The sequence below is a fragment of the Mauremys mutica genome, chromosome 5, assembly GCF_020497125.1.
Source record: "Mauremys mutica isolate MM-2020 ecotype Southern chromosome 5, ASM2049712v1, whole genome shotgun sequence".
NCBI classification, from domain to species: Eukaryota; Metazoa; Chordata; order Testudines; family Geoemydidae; genus Mauremys; species Mauremys mutica.
In genome coordinates this window covers 41025991-41052586 of record NC_059076.1, presented here as the reverse complement: position 1 = coordinate 41052586, position 26596 = coordinate 41025991, and the positions used below count along the sequence as shown (strand labels likewise).

The window sequence follows — 26596 nt, the reverse complement described above, 5'->3', positions numbered from 1 at the left end:
TTTCTCCAGTTTGTCCAGATCATTTTGAATTTTAATCCTATCCTCCAAAGCCGTTGCAACCTCTCCCAGCTTCGTATCGTCCGCAAACTTTATAGGTGTACTCTGTATGCCATTATATAAATCATTGATGAAGATATTGAACAGAACCAGACGGAGAACCAATCCCTGTGGGACCCCACTCATTATGCCCTTCCAGCATGAATGTGAATGGTTTTTCCAACCAGTTTTGCACCTACCTTATAGTAGCTCCATCTAGGTTGCATTTCCCTAGTTTATTTGTGAGAAGGTCATGCGGGACTGTATCAAAAGCTAACTAAAATCAAGATATACTACGTCTACCACTTCCCCACTATCCACAAACATTGTTACCCTGTCAAAGAAAGCTATCAGGTTGGTTTGACACGATTTGTTTTTGACCAATCCATACTAACTGTTACTTATCAACTTCTTATCTTCTAGATGTTTGCAAATCGATTGCTTAATTATTTGCTCCATTATCTTTCCAGGTACAGAAGTTAAGAGCATCATGCCAACTCAGTCATTTTAGGGAGCATTTTATTCTCATTGATATAGAAGTAATGTAAGTAAGATGGCTATCCATGCCACACTCAGGAACAGGAACAGCGCCAGGGTTTTTGGCGCCCTAGGCGGGGGTCCTTCCGCGCTCCCAGTCGTTGGCGGCAATTCTGCGGCAGGGGGGTCCTTCCGCGCTCCCGGTCTTCGGGGCACTTCGGCAGCGGGTCCCGGAGCAAGTGAAGGACCCGCCACAGAATTGCTGCCAAAGACCTAGAGCGTGGAAGGACCCCCCCGCCGCTGAATTGCTGCCCCCCCAAATCCTGGCACCCTAGTTGACCGCCTAGGTCGCCTAAATGGAAGCGCCAGCCCTGCTCAGGAAGGGGTGATTTTGTCCTAGTTTACTATCCTTTACTTTTGAAAGAAGCAGCAACTAATGATTCTAAAACATTCTTTTTCACTTTCAAAGAGGAGAAGAAGAGAGCTAGTTGAATAGTAAAATGGGCCTGAGCTGACATGGATCTGAACTTTCTCAAGTTCCCGAAGATCAGGGATATTCATATCTGGGATTTTGGTTTGGGCTAGGTCTAAGTAAATTGTTACGTTAACATGCGCTAAATCTTGGAAAGGTCTCCTGCGCACAGGGGCGACTCTATGTTTTCTGCTGCCCCAAGCACGGCAGTCAGGCAGGCTTCGGTGGCGTTTCTGCAGGAGGTCCGCCAATCACACGGATTCGGCAGCAGTTCTGCGGGTGATCTGCCGGTCCCGCGCCTTCATTGTACCCGCCGCCGAATTGCCGCCGAAACCGCGGGACCGGCGGACCTCCTGCAGAAACGCCACCGAAGGCTGCCTGACGGCCACCCTCACAGCAACCAGCAGCCCGCCCCCCATGGCTTGCCACCCCAGGCACGCGCTTGCTGCGCTGGTGCCTGGAGCTGCCCCTGCCTGCACGTATATTTCCACAAGAAAAATTTTCACTAGATGGAGGGGAGAGAAAGAAAGAATTGACTTGCATGCATTTTATTTGATATTAAATGCCACTGGCAGACGATCTCTGGCACTCATCAGAAACAAGAGACGCTTCATAGAGGAAATTATATTCTCTAATATTTCCTATACATGTTTTCATGTTATCATGTTTAGATAATGCATAGGAAGCACTTGTCACATCTTTTTCTGGGATGAATTCAAGAACAAAAAGTCTTTTCTTTAAAAAAAAAAAAAAAAAAAGTTAATACACAACAAAAGATTCTTCTAAAATTGTCCACTATCCTTATTCTTGCCAGAATATTGGCCATCACTTATTATTAACTAGTATAGTCTAACCTGTGCTTCATTATGTAAACTGAGCCACACAGTGGTGGAGTTACTGACACTACTATGAGATGTGTACTTGTGTACAGAGAAGGAAACACATGTTGCCTTAAATGGCCCAGAATATCAGGGTTGTTACATGTGTATATTGTTGAGCACTGGATATAGTAATGCACACTCTAGTTATGGCAAATGATGCTAAATTATAAGGTGCATAAACATTGAAATTGGCAGTTTAAGCATAGTCCAATTGATTTAAAAATTCTTGTATGGTTCCCAGTCTTTGCTCAGAGGAGGCTCAGACAGAATAAAAATGAAGAATGAATGATCTTTTGTGGAATAAAGTGGGTACAGTGCAAATGCACTGGAGATAAGCCCTGAGAGACATTTTCTTAAATTCCATCCATCTTCACCTCATAAAAGTACTCAAAGCCTTATAAATAATTTAAAAAACTAATGGACATGGTTTTTAAACAATGTGAGCCTGCTCTTAAAGAAGCGGGTCATGAGCAAATCTGCAAAGGTGGAAATGGAAAATGCACTGCTTCTATGCTATGGTTACCTTGAGAGGTAGAAAGGCATGGTGCAGTGTGTTAGTGCAGCCTTTCTCAGTAGCACTTCTCTGTTAGGGCTCAAGCCTGAGCACTTTGACCTGGCTGTAGCAATGCACTTAAGCATGTGCTTAACTTTAAGCAAGCAGATAGTCTCACTCACTTTCTTTGCTGGATGAGGGCCAGAAGGTGCTTGCAACTTGCAGGAATGAGCCCATATAGGTTAGTAGCAAAGACATAGTGTCTAATGACATCAGAGTAAACCTGTGCCCCCATTCTTACAGAAACAAACACTCTTTCATTGGGGATACACACACACACACACACACACACACACACACGTCAACATTCTAGGGAATCTGATCTTTAATGTGCTCAACCATCCCTTATCAGTTCATTATTCACCAACTCATCTTTGTATGCAGGTTCTCACTCAGTCTTAGGTATGAATCTATAGCCCTCTTTAGCAGTATATAGTTTATTGCACCATTTAACAGGCACTTCAATGAAGGGTAGACATCCCCCCAGAAACCTGCCTGCTACTGTTTTGGAGCCTCATATTGCAATGCACACTTCTAGGGGATGCTGGAGTCACTGTCTTTAAATGGATCTGTGATCTGAAAGAGACAATTGTGTTGATAAATTCACAGCTGTGTGATGCACAAGACTGTGATAATGGTAAATGTCTCACTGGCTAAGGCTGTCAATAATGACCAGGAAATGCACAAGTCTGACTGTGTCCTTTATTTTTCATTTCCATTCTGACATAACATTAAGAAGTTAGAGTAAAATGCTGATCTCCAGGCAATACAATTCCTGGAAGTTTAAAAAGTATTCTGTCTCCAACCTTCTGCCTCATAATAACACCATCCAACACGTAGTATAATTACCACAACATGCATGACCTATTTCTTAATTGCAGGGATGAGATTGGCTATTTTTTGCTTATTGAGATCAGATGCATTTTGCTTCCTGTTAACCTCAGAGCAATTCCACTGGAAATATACATAAACATATGGAGATCAGTTACCACTATATTTCTTGATAGCTGTATAATTAATTTCTATTGACAATGTACTTACTATTAAAGTCTAATCCAATCACTATAAGTAGGTAAGTAGCAAATCCAGAATAGATAACTTCCCCTTAGAGCTAAATAATGAACAGTTAGAGAGAGACTAATGCCTCTCCATAGGTGAAATTTAATTGGATATTTTTATATGTAGTGTTATGAACTATGTTTGTCCCATTGTTCATACCAATTCCTTCATCACCGAGCCTGAGATGGTGACCTGCAAAGCAGTGATCATGTAAAGGAGAAACAAAATAAGACTATTAAAAAGACAGGAGTCATATTACTTCAAGGAAAAATTATGTCTGGAATCTAACATTTCCAGCCTGCTATTATGCAAATTCAAACAAAAACATCTGCATTTGAGGTCAAGAACACTTGTATGCAGTCTTTCAAGTCTTCTCTGAAAACTGAAGTTTTGTTTGTTTTTTAAAGCAAAAATAGAGATTAACAAATTCAAATAAACAAAAATGTCTTGTGATGTCAGCAAAAGTGGGACAAGGGAAAATGAGTTTTATGGCATCACAAAACCATCACAGCAACTTTTCAATCTGTAAAAGAATACCAGGACTGGAATTGTAAGAATTCTTAAATCAAGTAAGGAAGGCGAGAAGGAGGAAAAGATGCTCTGTGGTAAGGCAATGGAGCCTTCCTTTCTCAGCCACCAGTTTGAATCCAATCTGTATCCAGTTTTGTAGTGATTGAGAGTTGATACAGGCTCATGACTGTATGTTGGTGAAAGTTATACAAAAAGTCAGGGGTGCCGGGAGGGCGGCAGGCGGCTCCAGTGGACCTCCCGCAGGCGTGCCTGCGGAGGGTCCGCTGGTCCCGCGCCGCTTCGGTAGAGCCACTTGGGGCGGCGAAATGTCTAGAGCCGCCCCTGCAAAAAGCACCATTACAATTAGCTCTAGTCAGCACCACTGTTGGCAGTTTAAACTGCAGAGATGGAATGAGCATGTAGATTGAACTTTCCCTTTTGAAGTGGCCATATTGGAAATGGGTTAATCTGCACTGGTGAGGAATTGGTTATTCCTGTAGCCCACAATGTATGGTCTCTACGAGATAAATGATCCCAGTCTTCTTTAAGATTTTTCTGGAACTTCTCACAAAGACAAAATTCAGGAGAGGAGAGGAGGGGAGGTTCAAGTGCTATGTGAGGAAACCTACACTGCATTTGAATGTATCAGACCTGGCTCAAGCTATCAGCACTTTCACAAGATGTAAATTTGCTTCATAGTTTCTTGGGGTGAAAAATATGAGTGCAATGAATTGTGGAAGTACTAGGAACCTATGAATATTATAGCAGACAAGACAATTGAGGAAGGTCAGAAAAAATCAACTTCTTCTAGGCATACTGTTTGAGAGAGGTCGGACTAAAATCAACAGAAAAAATGGGGTACAGGACTGTTTGGTTTGTTTCTAAACTTAAAAAAAAGAGAGGGGTAAATGTCTAAATGTAGCATTTTAATGTCAGTTCATGGGGAAGCTGATGAAGGAACAAATCCTTTGAGTGGGACTGGGGAACTCTAAAGGGATGCTGCAGATGCAGACAAAGTTGAGGCTGTAAAACTTTCAAACAGGCATGCCTCCCAGTTACAGTGTGAATGTGCAAATTAATTGTACAGCTAGTTTAGATTTTTTTTTTAAATTATTACAGGAAAATACAAGGCTCAATCTTCCAAGTACAGCTACTGCCATCTATTGATGTCCTGCTGTTGTTTTATAAAACACTTTTGTTTACCTTTCAGATCAGCATCTTCATGACCCATTTGTCCAACTACGGGAATGACCGCCTGGGGTTATATACCTTTTTGAATCTGGCCAACTTTGTTAAGAGCTGGACTAACCTAAAACTACAGACCCTGCCTCCAGTTCAGCTGGCTCACAAGTACTTTGAACTCTTCCCTGAGCAAAAGGACCCTCTCTGGCAGGTAATATAACATACCTGTCAATAGTCCCACTCATAATTCTTCAATTACAATGCACTTCTAAAATCTTTTGCAAAAAGACACATTAAAAATGAAGATATTTTATTTTGTTTTAAATGCCTTTTTGGATTCATTTTATTTTCTTCAAAGACAACAGCTTTGACTGAGAATATATTTGCATATTTGTTAGCTGTTGTGTGGTCTGCATAGATAAAGCAGGGCACTTGCTTAAACTCAGTCAAATACCAGCCATTTTAAGAGCAGCTGGTTGCTATTTATCTGGGCTTCCCATCCCTCTTCCCTCTTGTTTTCTTGATGCATCACATGTGTATATTGTTGAGCACTGGATATAGTGAGAGATGAGTGAGAGATGAGTGAGATCTACCACAATGCAGATTCATTGTGCCCATTAATATGGAATCACTAGCATTAACTCACTGCAGCTATAGTAAGGATTCCAGAATACAATATCCCCTTCTTTAAACAGCAAGGAAAAAATCCTCTATGGGAGATAGTGATTAGCATAAACAGTTACTTTGAAAATAAAGAAGTGTCTTACCCCAACTCAATAATGACTAGTTCCCACCTCCATTTGAAATAAACGCCAATGCTACCCATAAGGCCAGGATTGCAATTGTCAAATAATTATCACATATTCCTGGTTCCTCTCTGATTCAACACATGATATGCCAAAACATACTCTCAGTTACACAAGTGTAAATCCAGAATAACTCAAAGGAAACATGTGCACTTATTCCAGATTTGCAGTGGTATAAGAGAGCAGAATTTGTTTTTAACTGGTTTTGGCAAGATCTGCAGCTAATGTATATATTGGCCTAGCTTCCATTGATAGAGCTATACTGATTTGCACCAGCTAAAAATTTGTCCCATTATATTTGGTTAACTTAATGCATTAACAAATCAGGTCTTCCATTATGATCTTATGCAAAGGCAACATCAGTGTAATAACTTCTTGAAAGAATAATCAACTCTTACTTTTTTCTTCAGGTTTTCTATTCACACATTTTTATTTTGCATTAACATGTAGTAGAAAGTTAGTGTTGAATAATATCCTAAATTTCTCTTTTTTTCCCCGTCTTTTGGCTTATTATGTAAATTTAAATTGTCACTAACTACTATATATTTGAAACTTCTTTGTCACCTAATAAGTAACATGAATAGCTAGAAGGCATAATAGTAATGGGTAATTTTAACCATAAATGGAAATTTGGTTATTAATACTTAATTTTTATTCCTTTTAAATCTAAAACGAACTTAGGCCTCAATCATGCAAGGCCCTTAGGCAAGTGCTTTAATTTTAGGCACATGAATAGTCTCATTGACTCATTTGCTTGATCAGTGCTATAGTGATTGTGAACCGTATCAGACTGGCAGAACTAAAGAATAGTGTCCTCTACAGATAGAGCACGAGAAGGATTTGTGCCAGCTTCTCCAGACTGCTGTACATCAGCCTTGACTTAGGCCTTGTCTACACTACAAGACTATTTCGAATCAACTTAGTTCGAATTTGTGGATTCGACCTTATGAAGTCGAATTTGTGTATCCATACTAAATACACTAATTCGAATTTCTGAGTCCACATTCACGGGGCCAGCGTCGACTTTGGAAGCGGTGCACTGTGGGAAGCTATCCCACAGTTCCCGCACTCCCCGCTGCCCATTGGAATGCTGGGTAGAGCTCGCAATGCCTGCTGGGGGAAAAATGTGTCGAGGGTGGTTTTGGGTAACTGTCATCATTCAACCGTCACTCACAAACGCCCTCCCTCCCTGAAAGCGCCGGCGGGAAATCTGTTCGCGCACTTTTCTGGTCGGTTACAGCGCGGACGCCACAGCACTGCGAGCATGGAGCCCGCTGCGATCATCGCTGCACTTATGGCCGTTGTCAACTCCTCGCACCTTATCGTCCACCTGTGCAACAGTCAGCTACTGAGAAATCGGGCGAGGAGGCTCCGGCAGCGCGGTGAGGAGAGTGGCGCAGACCTCTCAGAAAGCAGGGTACGCCGGGCAGTGGAGATCATGGTGGCAATGGGTCAAGTTCATGGTGTGGAACGGCGATTCTGGGCCCGGGAAACAAGCACGGACTGGTGGGACCGCATAGTGCTGCAGGTCTGGGATGACACAGAGTGGCTGCGAAACTTCAGGATGCGTAAGGGCACTTTCCTTGAACTCTGTGACTTGCTGGCCCCTGCCCTGAAGCGCCAGGACACCCGGATGCGAGCAGCCCTGAGTGTGCAGAAGCGAGTGGCCATAGCCCTCTGGAAACTTGCCACGCCAGACAGCTACCGGTCAGTAGCGAACCACTTTGGCGTGGGCAAATCTACCGTGGGGGTTGCTGTGATGCAAGTAGCCCACGCAATCGTTGAGCAACTGCTCTCAAAGGTAGTGAACCTGGGAAACGTTCAGGTCATCATAGACGGCTTCGCCGCGATGGGATTCCCAAACTGCGGTGGGGCTATAGATGGGACTCACATCCCTATCCTGGCACCGGCCCACCAGGCCAGCGAGTACATTAACCGAAAGGGCTACTTTTCCATGGTGCTGCAAGGACTAGTGGACCATAGGGGACGTTTTACCAACATCAACGTCGGGTGGGCGGGCAAGGTTCATGACGCGCGTGTGTTCAGGAGCTCTGGTCTCTTTAGACTCCTCCAGGCAGGTACTTTCTTCCCGGACCACAAAATAACGGTTGGGGATGTGCAGATGCCTACAGTGATCCTCGGGGACCCAGCCTACCCGCTAATGCCCTGGCTCATGAAGCCCTATACAGGCGCCCTGGACAGTGAGAAGGAACTCTTCAACTACCGGCTAAGCAAGTGCAGAATGGTGGTGGAGTGTGCTTTCGGACGTCTCAAGGGGAGATGGCGGAGCTTACTCACTCGCTCGGACATCAGCGAAAAGAATATCCCCGTAGTTATTGCTGCTTGCTGTGTGCTGCACAATCTGTGTGAGAGCAAGGGCGAGGCCTTTTTGTCCGGATGGGAGGTTGAGGCAAATCGCCTGGCTGCAGTTTACGCTCAGCCAGACACCCGTGCCGAGAGAATATCCCAGCGGGAAGCGCTCTGTATCCGGGAGGCTTTGAAAGCAAGTTTCCTCGGAGATCAGGGTAACCTATGACTCTCCACTTGCTTTCAAGAGAAACTGACCCTGGGCCTGTGTCAGTTTGTGTCGATTTGGATCTGCGGCTACATGCCTTGTTCTCCAAGTTTCCCCCACTTCCAAAGCACGTTTTTAAGCAAAGTAATTGTTACACTCATTATTAATAAATCTTTCTTTTACTTTGCATTTCTGTTCTGGTGTTGAGACATGGACGCATACTGTGCTGGGCACGGTGTGCACTGACGTACAGACCGCTTCCTCCATAGAGGACTGACATCCTCCTGCTCCTACATAGGTCTCTGGGGTGGGGGACGGATGACAGTGGTTCTGCATGAAGGGGAGGGTTTGCAGGAAGGGGCGAGTGGTGCCTTCTTTGCATAGGGGTTTGGATGACGGCAGTGGGCTGCGGGTTTCTGCGTGGGAAGGGGTGATGGGTGTGGGAGAAGGGTGACTATCTGTCCGTGGATGAGGGCTCTTGTTGGGGCTCAGGGCAGCGGATAGGCTCGTGGATCCGTTGCAAGTGCATCGTAAGGGCAGCCTGCCTTCACAGTAATGGCGTGACAGGCGCTAGGACCCTGGACAATTATACACATTACGAAATGAACAGGGGCAGCATACACAACACAGAATGACCCTGGTGCCTACTGACTGCAGTGTGTGTGTGCCCCGCAGTTGATCCTTTCCCCAAGTCTGTACCCTGGTACTGTAGGCTATACCGTGCAAGTATGAAACCCCTGTCCACCCCATACACCGAAAAATCCTCTGACAGGAAAGACATGACGGAAACAGTGATTAACAGCAAACAGCTTTTATTAATCTAATAAACAGTGGGGGGATGAACCTTGGATTTGGGACTGGCTGAGCCTATAAGGGAAGCACTTCTACAAATTTCTAACGTGAGAAGTGCGGGGTACACGGCCGCTCTGCTCTGGTTCAGTGACAGTTCTCACGTCCTCTACCACCCCTCCGTCTTGTACTTTTGGGTGAGGGGGGGCCAGGACTTCTTGGCTGGTGAGGGCGATTGCAGAGACACTGCAGGGGGGCCCTGTCCTCCAGCCTGTGGTCCTGCAGGACATCAACAAGGCGACGAAGCGTGTCCGTTTGTTCCTTCATGAGACCAAGTAGCGTTTGGGTGGTCTGCTGGTCTTCCTGCCGCCACCTATCCTCACGTTCCATGAGTGTGCGATGCTGCTCACATAGGGTCTCCCTCCAGTGTTTCTGCTCTGCAGCCTCTGCTCGGGAGCAGACCATCAGTTCAGCGAACATGTCGTCCCTAGTCTTCTTCTTTCGCCGTCTAATCATTGCCAGTCTCTGCGAGGGGGATGCCGGGGCAGTCCGGGAAGGACCCGAAGCTGTGTGATGGGGAAAGTTAGTGATTTCCTTGTACAGATACATTTTCGCGAACAGTGAACACCGTCTAGTCAATTTCCATGAAGAAGACCGTACCGGACAACAAGTGTCACGTGGTCTCCAGAGAAGCACAACGTTTTGGCCTACGCTCTGATTGGCTGCGCCATTGCACAGGAGAGCGGAGAAGTCGGGAGAGAGAGCAGAATCCCTCTAGCAGAGAGTCCTGGTAAGCCTTACAGTACATTATGCTTATCAGTTAACGGATAGCTGTGCCGTCGTGCTAACGGCAATCTGGAAATCAGATACTATGACCCTTTTGCAGCCACTCCCGACACTGCAGGGGAAAGATCAATGTATGCTTTTCCTGTGTGGCCTACAGCACGTGGCTGCTAAGCGCGGGGCTTTGTTATGCAAAGTATAAGTAAACCATTAAGAACAGTAACTATTCGCTAATTGCCCTAATTAGATGCAGCACTTCAGTAACGAGATTACCCTGAGGCGTGTCTCTCGAGTGCAGAAAGAAAGGATGTTAAGGGAAGCACTTCACCGACCGGGACCCTACGCGGCCATGCTGGTAGAGGCGATGGTTCCCCTGTATCTGAGGATGTCGTGGCGTGGAAGAGTGAGCTTCACCGGAGGACCAAATAGGGCACCTCTTCCTCGAAACCTCCTGCGGAGGGTATTTGAGGAACTGTTTGAAGCATTTGTGGAATTGTCCATGGAGGACTATTGTTCCATCCCAATCTGTGTAGACCTACTGTTCGTTTAGTTTCCCTTTAAAAACTTTTAGATATAGTATTTATAGATAGAATTTATATTTTTGGTATACATGTTTTCGAGCAAATAAATATTTTCTTGTTTATACGACTTACCGCCTGATCCTTCCCCTGACTCTGAGTCCGGGTTCACGGCCGGTGAGGGTTGGTAGGGGATCTCTGTGAGGGTGAGGAACAGATCCTGGCTGTCAGGGAAAGCGGCATTGTGTTCGCTGTCGCCTGCGCCTTCCTCCACGGACCCTTCGTCGTCTTGCCCATCGGCGAACATCGAGTAGGAACTGTCCTGGCTCACTATGCCATCCACTGAGTCCACGGTCAGTGGTGGGACAGTGGTGGCAGACCCACCGAGAATGGCATGCAGTGCCTCGTAGAAGCGGCATGTCTGGGGCTGTGCTCCGGAGCGTCTGTTTGCCGCTCTGACTTTTTGATAGCCTTGCCTCAGGTCCTTGACTTTCACGCGGCACTGCATCGCATCCCGGCTGTATCCTTTCTGTGTCATGGCTTGGGAGACCTTCTCGAAGGTCTTTGCATTACGCTTGTTGGAGCGCAGCTCCGACAGCACAGACTCCTCGCCCCACACACCGATCAGATCCTGGACTTCCCGGTCTGTCCATGCTGGGGATCTCTTTCTATTCTTGCATTGGGCTGACTCCTCTGCTGGAGAGCTCTGCATCGTTGCAGGTGCTGCGGAGCTCGCCCCGATGTCCAGCCAGGACGTCAGATTCAAAGTGCCCAGACAGGAAAATGAATTCAAATTTTCCCGGGTCATTTCCTGTGTGGCTGGTCAGAGAATCCAAGCTCCGACTGCTGTCCAGAGCGTCAACAGAGTGGTGCACTGTGGGATAGCTCCCGGAGCTACTAAGTTCGATTTGCATCCACACCTAGCCTAATTCGAGCTAGCAAGTGCGAATTTAGCGTTACTCCACCTGTCGGGGTGGAGTACCAAATTCGAACTAAGGAGCCCCCTAGTTCGAATTAAATGGCTTCCTGGTGTGGACGGTTGAGCGATTAGTTCGAATTAACGCTGCTAAATTCGATTTAAGATCCTAGTGTAGACCAGGCCTTAGAGAGATTTCCTATAGGGATGAGAAGGTAGTACAGGCCCTATGCCTCAGAGAAGAGATTGTCGGTCAACAAGACTTTTAATTATGTTGTGGATATCAGTCCCCTAGGAACTGAATTATAACCATCGACTCATGTTGTAAACTGCACCATACAGAATTGTATCGTGATGACTTTCAGTCACTAGAAGAGCAAACAACTTGATCAATTAATTTCGCTTTATTTTATACGCATGGATATCTGCAAGCAGATTTCACTTCAAATGTATTAGGCTAATCTTTTTAGATTTTTTTGAAAAATGAGAAATTTATTCAATTTTTAAAAAAATGGAAAAATGAAAATGGGCTGTGGGGTGGGCAGGGAGTAAAAGCAAAAAAGACTTTCTGGATTAAGACTTTAAAAATAACAAACTTAAGAATGAATGAGTATTCTCCCTCAATTTTCTATTTCAAAACTTTTGTGTTTGAAAAATGCTGACCAGCTGTAATAAACTTAAAATCTGGGGACATACCTTGTATCAGGTGTAAATTAATTTATTTTAGCTGAGCTACACTGATTTATACCAGCTAATGAGTTGGCCCTGTTATTTTATGGATTAATAGTGAATCTTCTCATTTGAGCTGTGTGTAGTTGTGATTGGTCAGGTAATTCTCATGGTGTGCCTATTCCTGACTGTATGAGTATGTAAGCATTTCCAGCAGAAATACTGAAATTCACTTCTTTCTTTACTTACTGTGAACATTTGTATCAAAATAACCTCCCGTCTTAGTTTTCAAATGCTTATTTAGAATGGGGAGGGAAGAAATTACATTTATCTATCTATATCAGTCCATCTGCCTATCCATTTACAAAGTGCCAATCACATTTACACCCTAATGTAAATGAGTATTCTGAGTTCCCTTATTGCATTCTGTATTTCAGACCCCATTGTAACAACACTATGCTTATTTTGAGGCCTTGATTCTAAGAGAAGCTGGACACCTGAAGTGATATTATAGCTCAGCCAGAAGTTATGGGCTTGATGCAGGAACCATTTGGTAAAATTTTCCGGCCTGTTATGGAGGAGATATTTTCTGGGCTTAAAAATCGATGAATCTATAAACATAGAAGGCCCATGCACGTAATACATAGGGAGAAAGAAGGAAATGTTATAGCCTCACACGATTTTCATTTTGACACTGATCCTGCAAAATGTACACAATTGCTCAACTTTACTGATTTAATTGGGATTACTCTAGGTCTTGATCCTGCAACATATGGAACATTTTGATCCCAATGTGCCAGAACGCTCAAGCATGTGCCTTGCATTCTTAATTGATTCATCGGTTGGGGCCAGAGTGCTTAGTTCCTTGCAGGACTGAATTATTGGGGTGAAATTTGAAAAGTGTTGCCACTGACTTCAACCATGCTAGGTTTTCACCCCAGTGCATAAAATTAAGTGTGTGTGTAAATCCCTACTGCATCAGGGCATTTGAAATTTCTTCCAGTGAGGCAGAAATAATTGTCTTTTTTCCCCCTCAGAATCCATGTGATGATAAACGGCATAGGGATATCTGGTCCAGAGATAAAACTTGTTACCATCTTCCAAAATTTCTTGTGATTGGACCTCAGAAAACAGGTGAATTGCAATGACTTGACTAGAGGGTGTGAGTCTAAGCATATTGTAGCCCACTTTTTGGTGTTGTACATATTTATTTTGGAATAATGCATGATAGAGTAAACTCAAATGTATAGAGGTAATGCATTCTGAATAGAAACTGATTGCTGCTGTTAACTCTTCCATTGCTTATGGGGAGAAAGTGGCTTGGATAAAATAGAAACTCTCTTTCCGAACCATCAGCCACTTTTAGAACCAAGCCCAGGTTGTTGTCATAGTACTCCTACCAGATGTATTGTTATATCTCACAAAAATGCCTATTCTCATGGGAATTCAAGTTGATTTTGCAGACTCAAGGGGCTTGGATAGTTTTAATAATACCTTTCTTTGAACTGGAAAGGCTCATGAGGTCAAAATAGCAACACTTTGCAGTTATACTCCTTCCTATTAAACTAAAGGAAAACTTTTCCCCTAGTAATTATGGGATTGACTATGTTGGTGATAACTTTTGGGTGGGAGCAGTTAGCCTCATTACAAGGGAGGCTGCACATCAAAATACTAGGCTATGTTTCAGATCATGTTCCCGTGCTTTATTCCAATGCAATTTTCAGAATACAGGGGCAAATTCGCCCCCCCGCATAGGGTCAGCACAAGACGTGCCCTATTTTAAAATGGGATTTCGGTAGCACTCAGCTTTTCTACTGGCACTCTGTACAGAAGAGAATTTAATTCATAGAGAAGGTGCAGCATTACATTCCACCATAATAAAAACAATGCAGTTAGAAAAACTAGAAACCAAATATGGCCAATTACCAGAACTCAGTATACACCAATGTAAGGAATAATTTTGTCCTGATTACTTTCTCAGGAGTTGAAGGACAATCAGAGTTAAAGCATTTCACTCATGATATTTTCATAAATTAAATTATTTTATATTTTCTACAGTTGATACCTACCTCCTTAGTAAAGTGTTTTGAGATCTAAAGATGAATAGCACTATACAACAGCTAGGTATTTATATAGATCTCATGTAATCATTTTTCCACAGAAACTGATTTAAGTTTTGTGTCAATGTGTTCTGCATTTAGTAGACTTGTAATATGGAAGTAGTCAGAAAGTAGAACAAACATTCATAACAAACACACATGTTGTTATGCTGTGAGACACAAAGATAAGGTAACTATTAAGAGCTCTGACCAAATATCTTCACAATGTTTGCAATCCTAAATAAGAGTATTTATCACCTATATAGTCCCTTTCACTTGGGGATGTCAAAGTGCTTTATAAACTTTAAACCCAACAAACACATCTGTGGGATAGTTAATATTATCACCATCTTACAGAAGATGGAAGCCCAGGCAAAGAGAAGTTTCCCAAGGTTGCATAGACTATGTCTACACATATGTGTGTGTAGAGTACAGACACTGCACCTCCCCAGAGTATGAGTATAAATAGTAGTGTAGACAGTGAGGCACTGCTTAGATGAGTGAAGACATGCAGAACCTTAGGGTATGTACCCTACACAGCTGTCTACATAAACTCATCTACACTGCTATTTTTAACAGTGTAGTGTCCTGCTGCCACCCCCTGGCCAGAGCATTCACTGCCACATGTAGCTACACACCACAACATGGATGTGGCCTGTTTTTCACTGCTGCATGGAGTTATACATAACCCTACCTGCCACTGACAATGTAAACAGACCAGGATGAGTCAGTGATAGTCATTGATACACTAATTGCTGTTGATCTCAGCATTAGGCATTCCCTCGAGAATATACCTTTAAATTCCTGTTCTCTTTTTAAAAAAAAACAAAAAATATATACATTTCTCAACCAAGTCACCATAAATCTCAACCTGGATGTAAGATGTGAAAAAAAATCTTTAAAAAGAGAGCCGTTTTAAATAGTGTATAATCAATTAATAGAAAGTTTAAAAAGAAATTCTGCTGCAAGCTCATGTGACACCACACTTTTTATTTCCAGTCGCAAAATAGCTAGCATGAAACTGTCTTTCTTAGTGATTCCTACAAAGAGGCCATCCCAGATACTTATGACATTTAGGTCTGGTCTAACTCTGTAAGCATCTACATTAAAATGTATCTCTAACCGATGCTATTTGCTCACTATGCTGACTTAATATCTCCACCTCCTCAAGAGGCGCTGCTTAGGTCACTATAGTTAAGCATATGCAGTGTCAGTGTAGACACTGTGTTGCTTACATTGATTGTTGCTGTCCCACAATAGTTAAATTGGTGCAAGTGCTCCTGGTGAGGATGAACACTGCCGACACAAAGAGCATAGTGTGGACGTGCAAAAGTGACTTAATTACTGCAGTGGTTGTACATCAATGTAACTTAGGACTTCTTAATTTTGTAGTGTAGACTTACCCTTAGTCTAGTTTGGTGGGAATTACCCTCTGCCTAAGTGATAATGTTATGTAACATCTAGCAATCCAGAGGAGATAACAGATATTTACAAAGACTGAAAGAAATGAAAACAGTCCTACAACAATTATTTATGAAAAGCTGTAGAAAACATGCTTTGTTTTAACATGAAATATGTTGCAAAATTTAGGGCCAATTTCTGCCATTGTATGTACAAACGTGGCTTCCTCTGATGGGAAGAGAAACCTCATGCCTGCATCAGAGCAGAATTAGGATTCTTGAGAATGAAAGAGTTAATGACCACAGAACAAATAAACTTGCGTGTATTAGCTGATCATATTTAAAACTCCAGCATGCTAAGACATCCTTTCATTAATGAGAATTTATCTTATAAAAAAACGCTTTTAAAATGTTCCTCTTCATTTGTGCATAGTTGTTCAGAAATACTTGCTTACATTTAAACACTTTAGATGTATCTTACCCTTTCTAACTATGTCAAATAATCCTGTGTCTTGGTTTTTTTCTCCTTTTAGGAACAACAGCACTTTATTTATTTCTCCTTATGCATCCTTCTATCATCAGTAATCTCCCTAGTCCAAAAACTTTTGAAGAAGTTCAGTTCTTCAACGGAAACAACTATCACAAGGGAATTGACTGGTAAGAAAACTAACAAAAAATAAATGTCCATTATTAACGCATGCTAAATCACAATGGAACAATTATAGAAGTATATGTGACAACCACATAATTACCAGATGAATTTGTTATGCTTGGCAATATCAGAGTGAATTAGAAACTAATTCATAATGATGGGACACTTAATCAAGTGTTGCCCTTAATTTTATTTAGATGTTACAATAACTGTTATAGTTTCTAGTAAACTAATACAATAGAGAGCCCAATTCTGATGCCTTCTCCCCACACTGAGTTATACCTTACTCTGCAATTTCATCATGATCATACTCATTTTAAAAGGTCAGATTGTGCCACCCTTTCTCAGACTGAACTACTTGTAAAATAGGGTCTTAATGTACATGAGTAAATGTAGCATAATCTAGCCTTAAGACTGCTTGTGGAGTAAATTACTATTCAGTATAACAAAGCGTGGCAGAATTGAGCCATTAATAAGGAACTTTAGATTGTCATTCCTCTCAAACTCTTTAACATGGGTTTTTAATCTTTAAATAAATTATTTTGTAACGATTCATGTACCAAAAGTTGCTAGCTGTCTTCATACTTATAGCAAAGCTAATATGTAGGAAGAACATTGACAAATATATGTATATTAAAAGACCAATCTTCTTGAATTGTTTAAATCATACAAAACTATAATACACTGCAATGAAGAATAGAAACAGACTACACAACATCACTGAAAACAGCATTATCACAATGGCTACACTTAGTTTAAGAGAAATATTGAATTATTAGGTTAAAAATGTTGTGAAAACCCAGAAGATGGAAACGCTTCATTGCGCATTTTTTCATACTACATAATGGAGCATGTTTCATATTGCTGTTGATATTACCAGAATTCAGATGCCTTTTATTAGCTGAATTCCATTGTAAGATGCATGTCTATTTTTGTAGTTTTTGTTTATATCTGAAACATGTAGAGATTGTATCATAACAAAAGATGAGGGAGGTTGCAGATTTATTTTGTTAATCCCAATATACATCTGGATGCATGGCCTATATCCATGGAAGCATTCAAATAATATATGGCATAACGAACCTATAGTGACATTGCAGGAAGAAGAAGCAGGGGATGATTCTATATTGACTTTGTTTCTAAAACATTCATCTTGCTCTGCACAATACAAAGGACCAGCGCTTCAGCTGATGTTAGTCAGTGCAGCTCCATTGACTGGCCCACAATCGGCAAATTAGATTAGAAGTGCAAAACCAAACATGTCACAATTTATTCCACGTTTTTCCATCTACAGAATTTTTATGTCTGCGATGAGTTTATAATCCCTACTTTGGCCTGTTTACACCAGGTAAAGGGAGTGCAGTAGGGCTAGGGGCTTTAAAAGGCACAGATGCAGCCAGGATAGAATTTCTCCAGCATGGCAACTGAGGAAGACATGCAGGCTGGCATAGGGAGCATTCTGGGACTGAAGCATGTAGCACTGGTTGGATTCCAGGTAGCGCTGCTGCCATAGCTATAACGCAAGTATCCTCCGCCAACTGCACCCCTCTCCCGCCCCCGGAGACTCTCTAATTTATGCCAGGGACCACTCCATTCCTCAGAGCAATACAGAACTGGGAGGATGCAAAGGTGGCTTAAAGCCACATTCCCCTCCCCTCCCATTGGGCGGCAGGTGCCATGGAACACCTGCTAGAAGCACAGTCTAGAATCTCACTTCACATCTTTAATCTGTGCACACTTTGACTTCAAATGAGGAGTGCTTAGATGTGAATCTCCATCAACACTTTTATTGTTAAAAATGCTCTCTTAGGAAAAAGAGTATTTCCAGTTATCTGCTGAATATTCATTATAAGTACAATTAGTACTTTCCTTATCACTAGTGGAAATCATTGCCAATACAGTCACAGTGTTTAGCTGTTCACGTCATTGACCCCCCAGCCAGTGTTTGTTACTGTTACAACTTTAGAATGAATCTTTTTCCCAGGTGAGTTTTGATTTCTTCCATTTGTGAATTACGTTGGAAGATTAACATTTCCACGTGCTATGAAATGCAGAATATATGCATAAGACAATTTAATATTTTCTTAATTCAAATCATTGTCTCCTTCTCCCCAGGTACATGGATTTCTTCCCTACCCCTTTGAATGTCACCACTGACTTTCTGTTTGAGAAAAGTGCCAACTACTTCCATTCAGGGGAGGCACCCAGACGAGCAGCTTCCCTGGTCCCCAAGGCCAAGATCATCACCATTCTCATTGACCCATCAGATCGGGCATACTCCTGGTATCAGGTAGGGAACTTGCCACTGAGAAACGGGCAATGAAATAAAAAACTAATGCACACCCCTTCCAGAGCAGAGGTGGGTTGGCTCAAAAAAAATAATAATCAACACCTGTGTTTTAAAAAAAGGTTCAGACATATTTAGCAACTTGACATATTTGTGCAGACAAATGAAATAGCCAGAGCAATGCCAAAAGAGTCATCTATAAAGTTAAACTAGGCATAAAGTAGAAAAATTCTGATACCTTATGATAAGGTTTGCAAATAACAATATAAAGCGCTTAGTTCACCACTCCAGTTGACACTACTTCCAGCCCCATCCTGAGCACATTCACAAAAGATTACACAAGTCAGAAGACAGTGGAGAAGCAGGCCCTCTGACTGCATCTACCCTGGCAGAATTTGGACCTGTAATTCTCCATCAGTGCGGCACCATCAATCCCAACACTGGCAGAACTGTAGTAGGGTGATCAGACGTCCCAAATTTACAGGGACCATCCTGTCAGGGGCGGCTCTAGACATTTCGCCTCCCCAAGCAGGGCAGCATGCCACGGGAGGCACTCTGCCGGTCGCCGGTCCCGCAGCTCCGGTGGACCTCCCGCAGGCGTGCCTGCGGAGGGTCCGCTGGTCCCGCGGCTCCAGTGGACCCCCCGCAGGCAGGCCTGTGGGAGGTCCACTGGAGCCGCCTGCTGCCCTCCCGGCGACCATCAGAGCGCCCCCCGCGGCATGCCGCCCCAAGCACGCGCTTGGCGTGCTGGGGTCTGGAGCCGCCCCTGCATCCTGTTATTAAGGGCTTTGTCTTACATAGGCACCTATTACCCTCCCCACCCCACCCCCTGATTTTTCACACATGCTATCTGGTCACCCTAAACTTCAGTCTGAGATGGTAGACGGCTGTGTCCTGTCTACGCAACAACTGCCAACTGTGCTACAAAATGTAGAGCTGCACTTGTGGCGAACTAAGGGTCCAACTGTTCCTAATGTATATGCAGCTCTAGTGCCTGATTCTCCACTGCCTTGCACTAGCTGGTGCATGCCTTTGCCAAGAGATTGCAAAAGTATGTGTGAAATGCTACCAGTTCTGAATATTTCAATAAATTAGGCTCTATATGGTTTAAACATGGGCTTGTTGGTCTCTACAAACAGTTATCTGAGTGTGTGGGTAATATCCCTTCTTAATAAAATAGATGATTCTCAGATTTTTAAGGCTGGAATGGATCACTTGGTCTGATCTCCTGCATAGTACAGGCCACATAATTTCACCAAGTGCTCTCCTTCCTCAAGCCCACAACACCTGAGAATGGAGAGAACCACCGATAATCTTCTTCCACTGAAACAGCCATAGGTTTTTGGTTGGTGGTTGGGTAATGTGTATGGTGATGGTGGTGGTGATGTTATTATTAAGGGTATGATAGCCACTACTAACATTTGAAAATGAGACCATTATCCATCTAGGATATTTCATTATATTAACACAATATCAGTGAAGCTACAATTTGCTAAATTCTTAACTATGTTTGGAAGTCTGAAATACTACAGTTTTCACTTTTTTACTCAATTATGGCTTAATTTATTAGCTAATTACAGTTATTTGTCTCTCAATTTTGTATGCTAGCACCAGCGATCTCATGAGGACCCTGCTGCTCTGAAGTTCAATTTCTATGAAGTGATTACATCAGACCATTGGGCTCCCTCAGAGTTAAGGACTCTCCAGAAGAGATGTCTGATCCCTGGGTGGTACGCTACCCATATAGAAAGATGGCTAACTCACTTTCCCACTTCCCAGGTAATTTCCTGCTAGCCATTTCACAAATCTCACTGATTTTGGGAACAACAATCTCAACGTATACCATTATCGCATATAATCTTGTGATGCTTTTTCATTGATTTTGGGAAAAAATTCAAGGATAGCTATATAAACACATGCTTAGGTAAAATTCATCTTTACAAAAACCCTCCCAGAATACCTATTTCCTGACAAAAAACAGGTTAACACAACACACACCTATGGATGTTCCATACTCTCAATCATACCTTCTGCCCCTACAAAGAAAAATGGGTATGAAAGGAAAAGGTATAGGCAAGTTAGTAAGCAATCTTCCCTATGACTGCCTCATCTGACCAGGACTTAAAGAAACTCTGTGATGAAACTAGGAAGCACACGTTGTGTCTTCTAGCTAGTCTAAGTGCTAGAAAGCCAAAAAGAGCTATAGGATCTGTTTCTGTCCATGGCTGGCCTTTTCTGTTCCATGGCTTCAAGTTGAACTACAAAGGGGGAAATAGACCAGTCCCATTGCTAGTAAGTAAGAGGAGGGCTGGGTTTTTCAGTGACCTGTATCTTCTCCCTTTAGTCCTGCTTCTCTTTTGATAGGCAACAAGTACCGGCCTACGAGCAGCAGAGTTTGCATGGGATGCAAAGTTCCCAAAAAAATATGCCTGCAAGTTGGGGGATCTATGGCAGGTAGGACTTCCTACAACGAGTTGTTTACTCCCTCTCTGGTCCTGCTAAGGGAGGGGGACAACGCTGTCCCACAAATTTCAGAACATGCATGGGATTCTGGGTCCTCAAGAGAGCCAGGACTCCAATTACCTGTTTGCATTCTCTGTTCTTAAGGCTGACCCTCCTGCTCCTAAGACATATGTTAAGGTTACTCCCCCCTGCAGTAGTTAATTTCATCACAGTGAATGCAGACCTTGCTCTTAGGCATGCAGGTGCACATTGGCATATTTCTTGTAAAATTGGTTACCAGCGCGTTTGCCTAGTTGCAGTGATTAATTTTACAAGATACACAACAATATGAACTCTTTCTTTATAGTGTGCATGCAGAGAGTGCACTTATTGTGCTTATTAATGTGCACTCAAACAGTCAATAATTCATAAGCCCTCACAATAAATATGAAACACACCCATCCAAGTTAGTTATTATCTGTACAGTTCTGTACTGCAAAAGCTTCTATATATAACTTTACCAGCTAGACTCAAAGTCCAGTTCAGCACTGAGGTAGCTTTGCATCATACCAGATTTTGTTAACGTACTTTTGAAAGATCTGTAATAATTACATATTGATTATTAGATAGTGTCAATCTACTGCATCTGCATAGTGGTTACTATTTAATTACACTTCTACCTCGATATAACGCTGTCCTCGGGAGCCAAAAAATGTTACCGCGTTATAGGTGAAACGGCATTATAGCGAACTTGATTTGATTCACCGGAGCATGCAGCACCCCTTTCCCCCTCCCTCCTGGAGCACTGCTTTACCATGTTATATCTGAATTCGTGTTATATCGGGTGGCATTATATCGGGGTAGAGGTATACTAGATATTTACATGCTTATCTCTCTGAAAGCTCAGTGTGTATTTTAATGCTTTTGAATGTTTTGTATGTCTGACTTATCTGATCAAGCTTTTTAAAATCCATTTTTCTCAGTATTCTGTAAATCTTTGCGATTTTGATTTTATTCTTTGCCTGTGAATGCAAAAATAACTATATTGGGGGGAACAAGGTAGGCACCCAAGCAATTCCCTCAGTTCTCAGATGCAAGACTATACATCTCCAGCATGATGCAGAGCTGAAAGAAATTAAGGCTAGAAACAGCAGAATTGCACAACTGCTAATGATACCATATTACTTCAAATCCACCTTGCCTTCAATTATGTCACAGAGGAAGTGAGGTAGCTTAGTTTATTGAACTGAGTCTTTTGTCTTAAATAGACAATCTATCCTTACAGTTGCTAATTATTGATGGACAGCAGCTAAGAAGTGACCCAGCTACAGTGATGGATGAAGTGCAGAAGTTTCTGGGAGTCTCACCTCATTATAATTACTCTGAAGCTCTAACGTGAGTCTGTACCTTTAATCTCTTCTGTTGTATATGATTATGTACATCCATACTTCCCAGGGACAATTTATCATCAGTTACAAACAAAAAATGACATTAAAAGAATATTAAGGTTGCAAGGTCAAGCATTCAAAAATCATCCGCCTTGTGTATATCCATTCTGATGCAGTCTTTCATTACATGATCACATACTATTTTCCCTATACGACCCCTGCCTCATTCAGTGCACAGGATAGACGGTGCTCACTGAATGAACAACTAGTCCATTTCTCCCCACATCCATAGCTCAATGTGAGGCCCCAGAACTTATTTACTTCACCACATCCAAACTCTGCTCTGAAGACACAATTATTAATTTCTTCATGGTTATTTCTATGGTGCTCCTCACTGTAGTTTTTAAGTACTTCACAAACATTATTCAGGTTATTTTTCACAACAGCCCTAAAAGGTGATGGGGTATTATCCCCATTTTACAGATAGGAAACTGAGACGCAGACACCAAAGTCATAAATACACATAATCGTGCATGCCCAATTTGAGATGCATCTGGCCTGATTTTTGAGCATTCTTAGCATTATATAGCATTTCATCTATTCAAAGCAGAGCTCCTACTGACTTCTGAGCATTCACAACTGCAACTGCACCTCTGCAAATCAAACACTAGGATCTCAAGTCAGGCACCCAGAAAAAGAGAAACACTCAATTAGTAATCACCTGTGAAAAGTATGGTTTAAGGGACTTGTTCAGAATCACACAGAAAATCTGTGGCAGAGGCAGTGATAGAATCCAGTTACCTAGTGCATCATTTAACAGCCTTAATCATGAGTTTCCCTTCAACTGTAAGAGTTGTGGTTTTTTAATATGGGTAAAGTAATGTATTTTTCCCTAATCTTGTTCTCAGAAACAGCTTTGTTGAAACTTCCCCAAAAATTCAGCCCGAGGAAAACACCCAACAGGGAAAATTTCAGCTTTAAAGTTTGGCGAAGTTATAAGCAACTGAAAAGAGGATCTTATAATGGGAAGTGTCAGGCAGCCTATAATATTTAGTGTAAGCTCATCCCCCAGTGTGAGTCCCAAAAGCAATCAGAGGAATATCCTCCCTGTCTAGTGGGCCTTTGATACACTTTCCATTGATTTCAATAGCCATGGATCAGTGAAATTCTTACCAAAGTGCCTGTAATGAGTTCAGTTCAGGTCTGAGATCTACACATGTAGGAGACCCGACGGGTATAGATTTCCCCTGGATGATGGATCACATGAAAGGGTGGTTAACTATCTCCCTGTCCTTTCCCAGTCTCTGCAGAGAGATCCCCATCAGCTCTGGGATCTCTGCAGGAATTTGGATTGGGTGGATATTAACCCTCCCAGACCAGTAGTAAATAAGCAAGAAGCTTTTACACTGGGTTTTTCCACATTGGAGAACCTCACTTACAGTTGAATCCCAGGGGCAAGTACTGTATTGGAGCCAAGAAACCAACAGCCTCTTAGGAAGGTGAAGGGCTACAGTGGGTCCCCAAAGCCAATGTGCAAACATTCAGCATCTGCTTGGGTGGCCATTGCCTCCTACAGATTCCTATGTCTGCAGGGCTTGGGGTAGTAATCCGTATCCAGTCCATAGTTAGGGAGGAGAAGCAAATTCTACACACTTCCACCTCCATAGGAATGATACAGGGAGGAATGATACATAAGAATGATACAACCATAGGAATGACATAACTCCAGCAGGGAGTTTTCATCTCCCACACATTGCCTCGACTTTAAAGTGAGGGTAAGACTACAATGGTTCCTCTTCAATCTTTTTCAGAACAAACAACACTTTGTGGGTTATACTGATCATTATACTAAGTATAAGCCCAGAATTGTGCAGGCTTCTTCTTTTAAAAAAAAAAAGTCTCTTAAAAACATTGCTTTTCAAAATAGGTTTTCCTAGGTAAACAGTTTCATTTTCTGGAATGTAATTTTGTAAGTCCTTGGTTCATAATGTGTACAAAGCGCTGGCAGGAGTTTTGAATACACAGCTAAGCTCCTGATGTTTGCACACCTGCCACACTGCTCATCTTGCGTGCCTTTTGTTGTGTTTTCAATATATTTGGGGACAAAATTTTCCCTTCGGTAACTAAACTGAAGTCAGAGGAGTCACACACCAAGTATAAAGTTGGTCCATTGCCTTTATTTAAACAGGAAAATGAGTTGTAAACAGTTCTATAAAATTATACAATCACAATTCAGAAACATTGAGAAGGCAAGTGTGTGGAGGAAACACATAGGTTTGCATGGAAGAGGAAACAACATTAAACAATGCGGTAGCTTCACATTAAGAATGTCAATATAAAATCGATTGGATAGGCTCCTTCAAAGTCATTGCTGTTTATTAAGCATACAACACACATTTTTAAAATTGTCAGAATGCAATTCAAGGACCCAATTGTGCAAACAGTACTGGGCAACAAGCTTATTGCCATGAGTAATCCATAAAAATCAATATGGCTTCTCACAGGAGCGTAAAATTCACCCTGGTGCAAAGAATAAGGGCTGTGCAATGCTTAAATGCTACTGAAGCTCTCAAAATAGGATGCAAGTGAGACATAAGTGCTGCTTATGGCCCTGCACAGAAGTAAATATTCAGTAGTTAGTAAGCACTCCATCTAGCACTGAGTGCAGAATTAAATCCTAACCTGTCATCCTTCACATACACTACTAAACCAGACTTGGGTTTTCCTTTTATTATTCTGATGCATTTGTAAAAACGGAAATTAAACTAATGCTGTAAGAATTAATTCCTATCTGTAAATATGCTCTGTGATCCTCAAGTGAAAAAATGCTAAAGAAAGATGTCACAATCCACAGGATTGGTGCTACATTTCCAGTTTTGAAACAGTTTCTAGGAGGAACTCCTTCAGTGTGCCAGACCCCCAAGGGGTCTGTCTCTCCTTGCACAGGTTAGGCCTCATCACCTCCTTAGACTGAACCTCTGGGCCTTCAGCACTGCTTCTTCACACCGTGAGCTCTGATCAGCAAGTCCAACTGAGATAAGCTCTTGGTAGAGATTTGTACAGTCTTTGGGGATTAATGCACCTCACCAACTATTTGTAACGATACTCAAACAGCTTTGTCAAAACAGTAGGGTTTATTAGCCAACTGGAACACAGCATAAGAAGACCTTAAGTTAGCACAGAGAAAGAAAGGTTAAAGCACAGAGCAAGTCCATTTTGGTTAGCCCAGAGCCCAGCCAAACTGTAATGAACCCCATTCTTCAAGCTCTCTTGGTCAGCCCCAGCAGCCAACTCTTATCCTTCCACTTCACACCTTCCCAGTCCTTCGTTCTCAAGTTGGGGTCTTTTCTGAGCTTCCCTGCTGAGAGCTGGGAAAATCCATAACCCTCTTGGTCATTGGTTGCTAGGTGGCAATGTCCTGGTGATTGAGTTTTCCATAGTCTTCTTAGCTTTTCCATTTATTTGGAGTCAACCTCCACCAGTTCTTTTTTTAATGACCCATTCAGGCCCAGACAGCTAGACGACATTCATATGTATGTCTCCCAGCCTCCCCAGAGAGGGGAGTCCTTCCCTCCCCCACAGCTAGCCATACAAAATGCAGAGGAAACTGAGGCATACTTAGGCATCGTAAAAATACAACAGAAAATTTCCACTTCATCATAAAAGGTAAGCTAAGTGTTTGTGGGAGCTAGGAGGAGTCTGCCATGTAAATCAGGTAAATTAGATATTCAGATACCTGTCTGAATGCAGTTACTAGAGTTGCTGGCAAATACTACATTAGGTGTGTGGTTACCTTATTTGCCTTGGCAAATATCTATTTACATGTGCAAGTACCCCTCAGAGGTTCAAAAATTAATACAGCCTCACTCACCAAGTCCCCCCCACACACACTTTTTTTTTTTTTTTTTTTAAAGATCCATCCCTATCCAGTTTCTTAGTTGCATCCTTTTGGCCACAGGATGTCGCTGCCTTGCCCTAACTGGCTAGTTGGAGAGGGCGTTAAACACATTGTTTCCCCCAAACACATGCTCTGCAGTAGTTTGAGTTGGTGGTTCTTTTGTGGGTTTTTCTTCACTCTGCTCACCGTTGAGGCAGAGAGAAGTGGGCATTGCGTGTTCACATGGTTAACAGAGAGGCTCAGTAGTTGTGTTCCCCAGAGAAC

At 42.5% G+C, this 26596-nt stretch overlaps 1 protein-coding gene across 1 annotated transcript in view; it reads left to right on the top strand.

Annotated features, from left to right (window-relative positions):
- The window catches only part of LOC123372070 (bifunctional heparan sulfate N-deacetylase/N-sulfotransferase 4-like), a 189028-nt gene that overhangs the window by 147738 nt on the left and 14694 nt on the right, over positions 1–26596 (top strand). Inside the window, exons 8-13 of the mRNA XM_045020049.1 lie at positions 5199–5381; positions 13204–13300; positions 16199–16322; positions 18433–18607; positions 20213–20383; positions 22332–22441. Of these exons, the coding sequence (XP_044875984.1) occupies positions 5199–5381; positions 13204–13300; positions 16199–16322; positions 18433–18607; positions 20213–20383; positions 22332–22441 (860 nt within the window). The remainder of the gene's footprint in view (positions 1–5198; positions 5382–13203; positions 13301–16198; positions 16323–18432; positions 18608–20212; positions 20384–22331; positions 22442–26596) is intronic.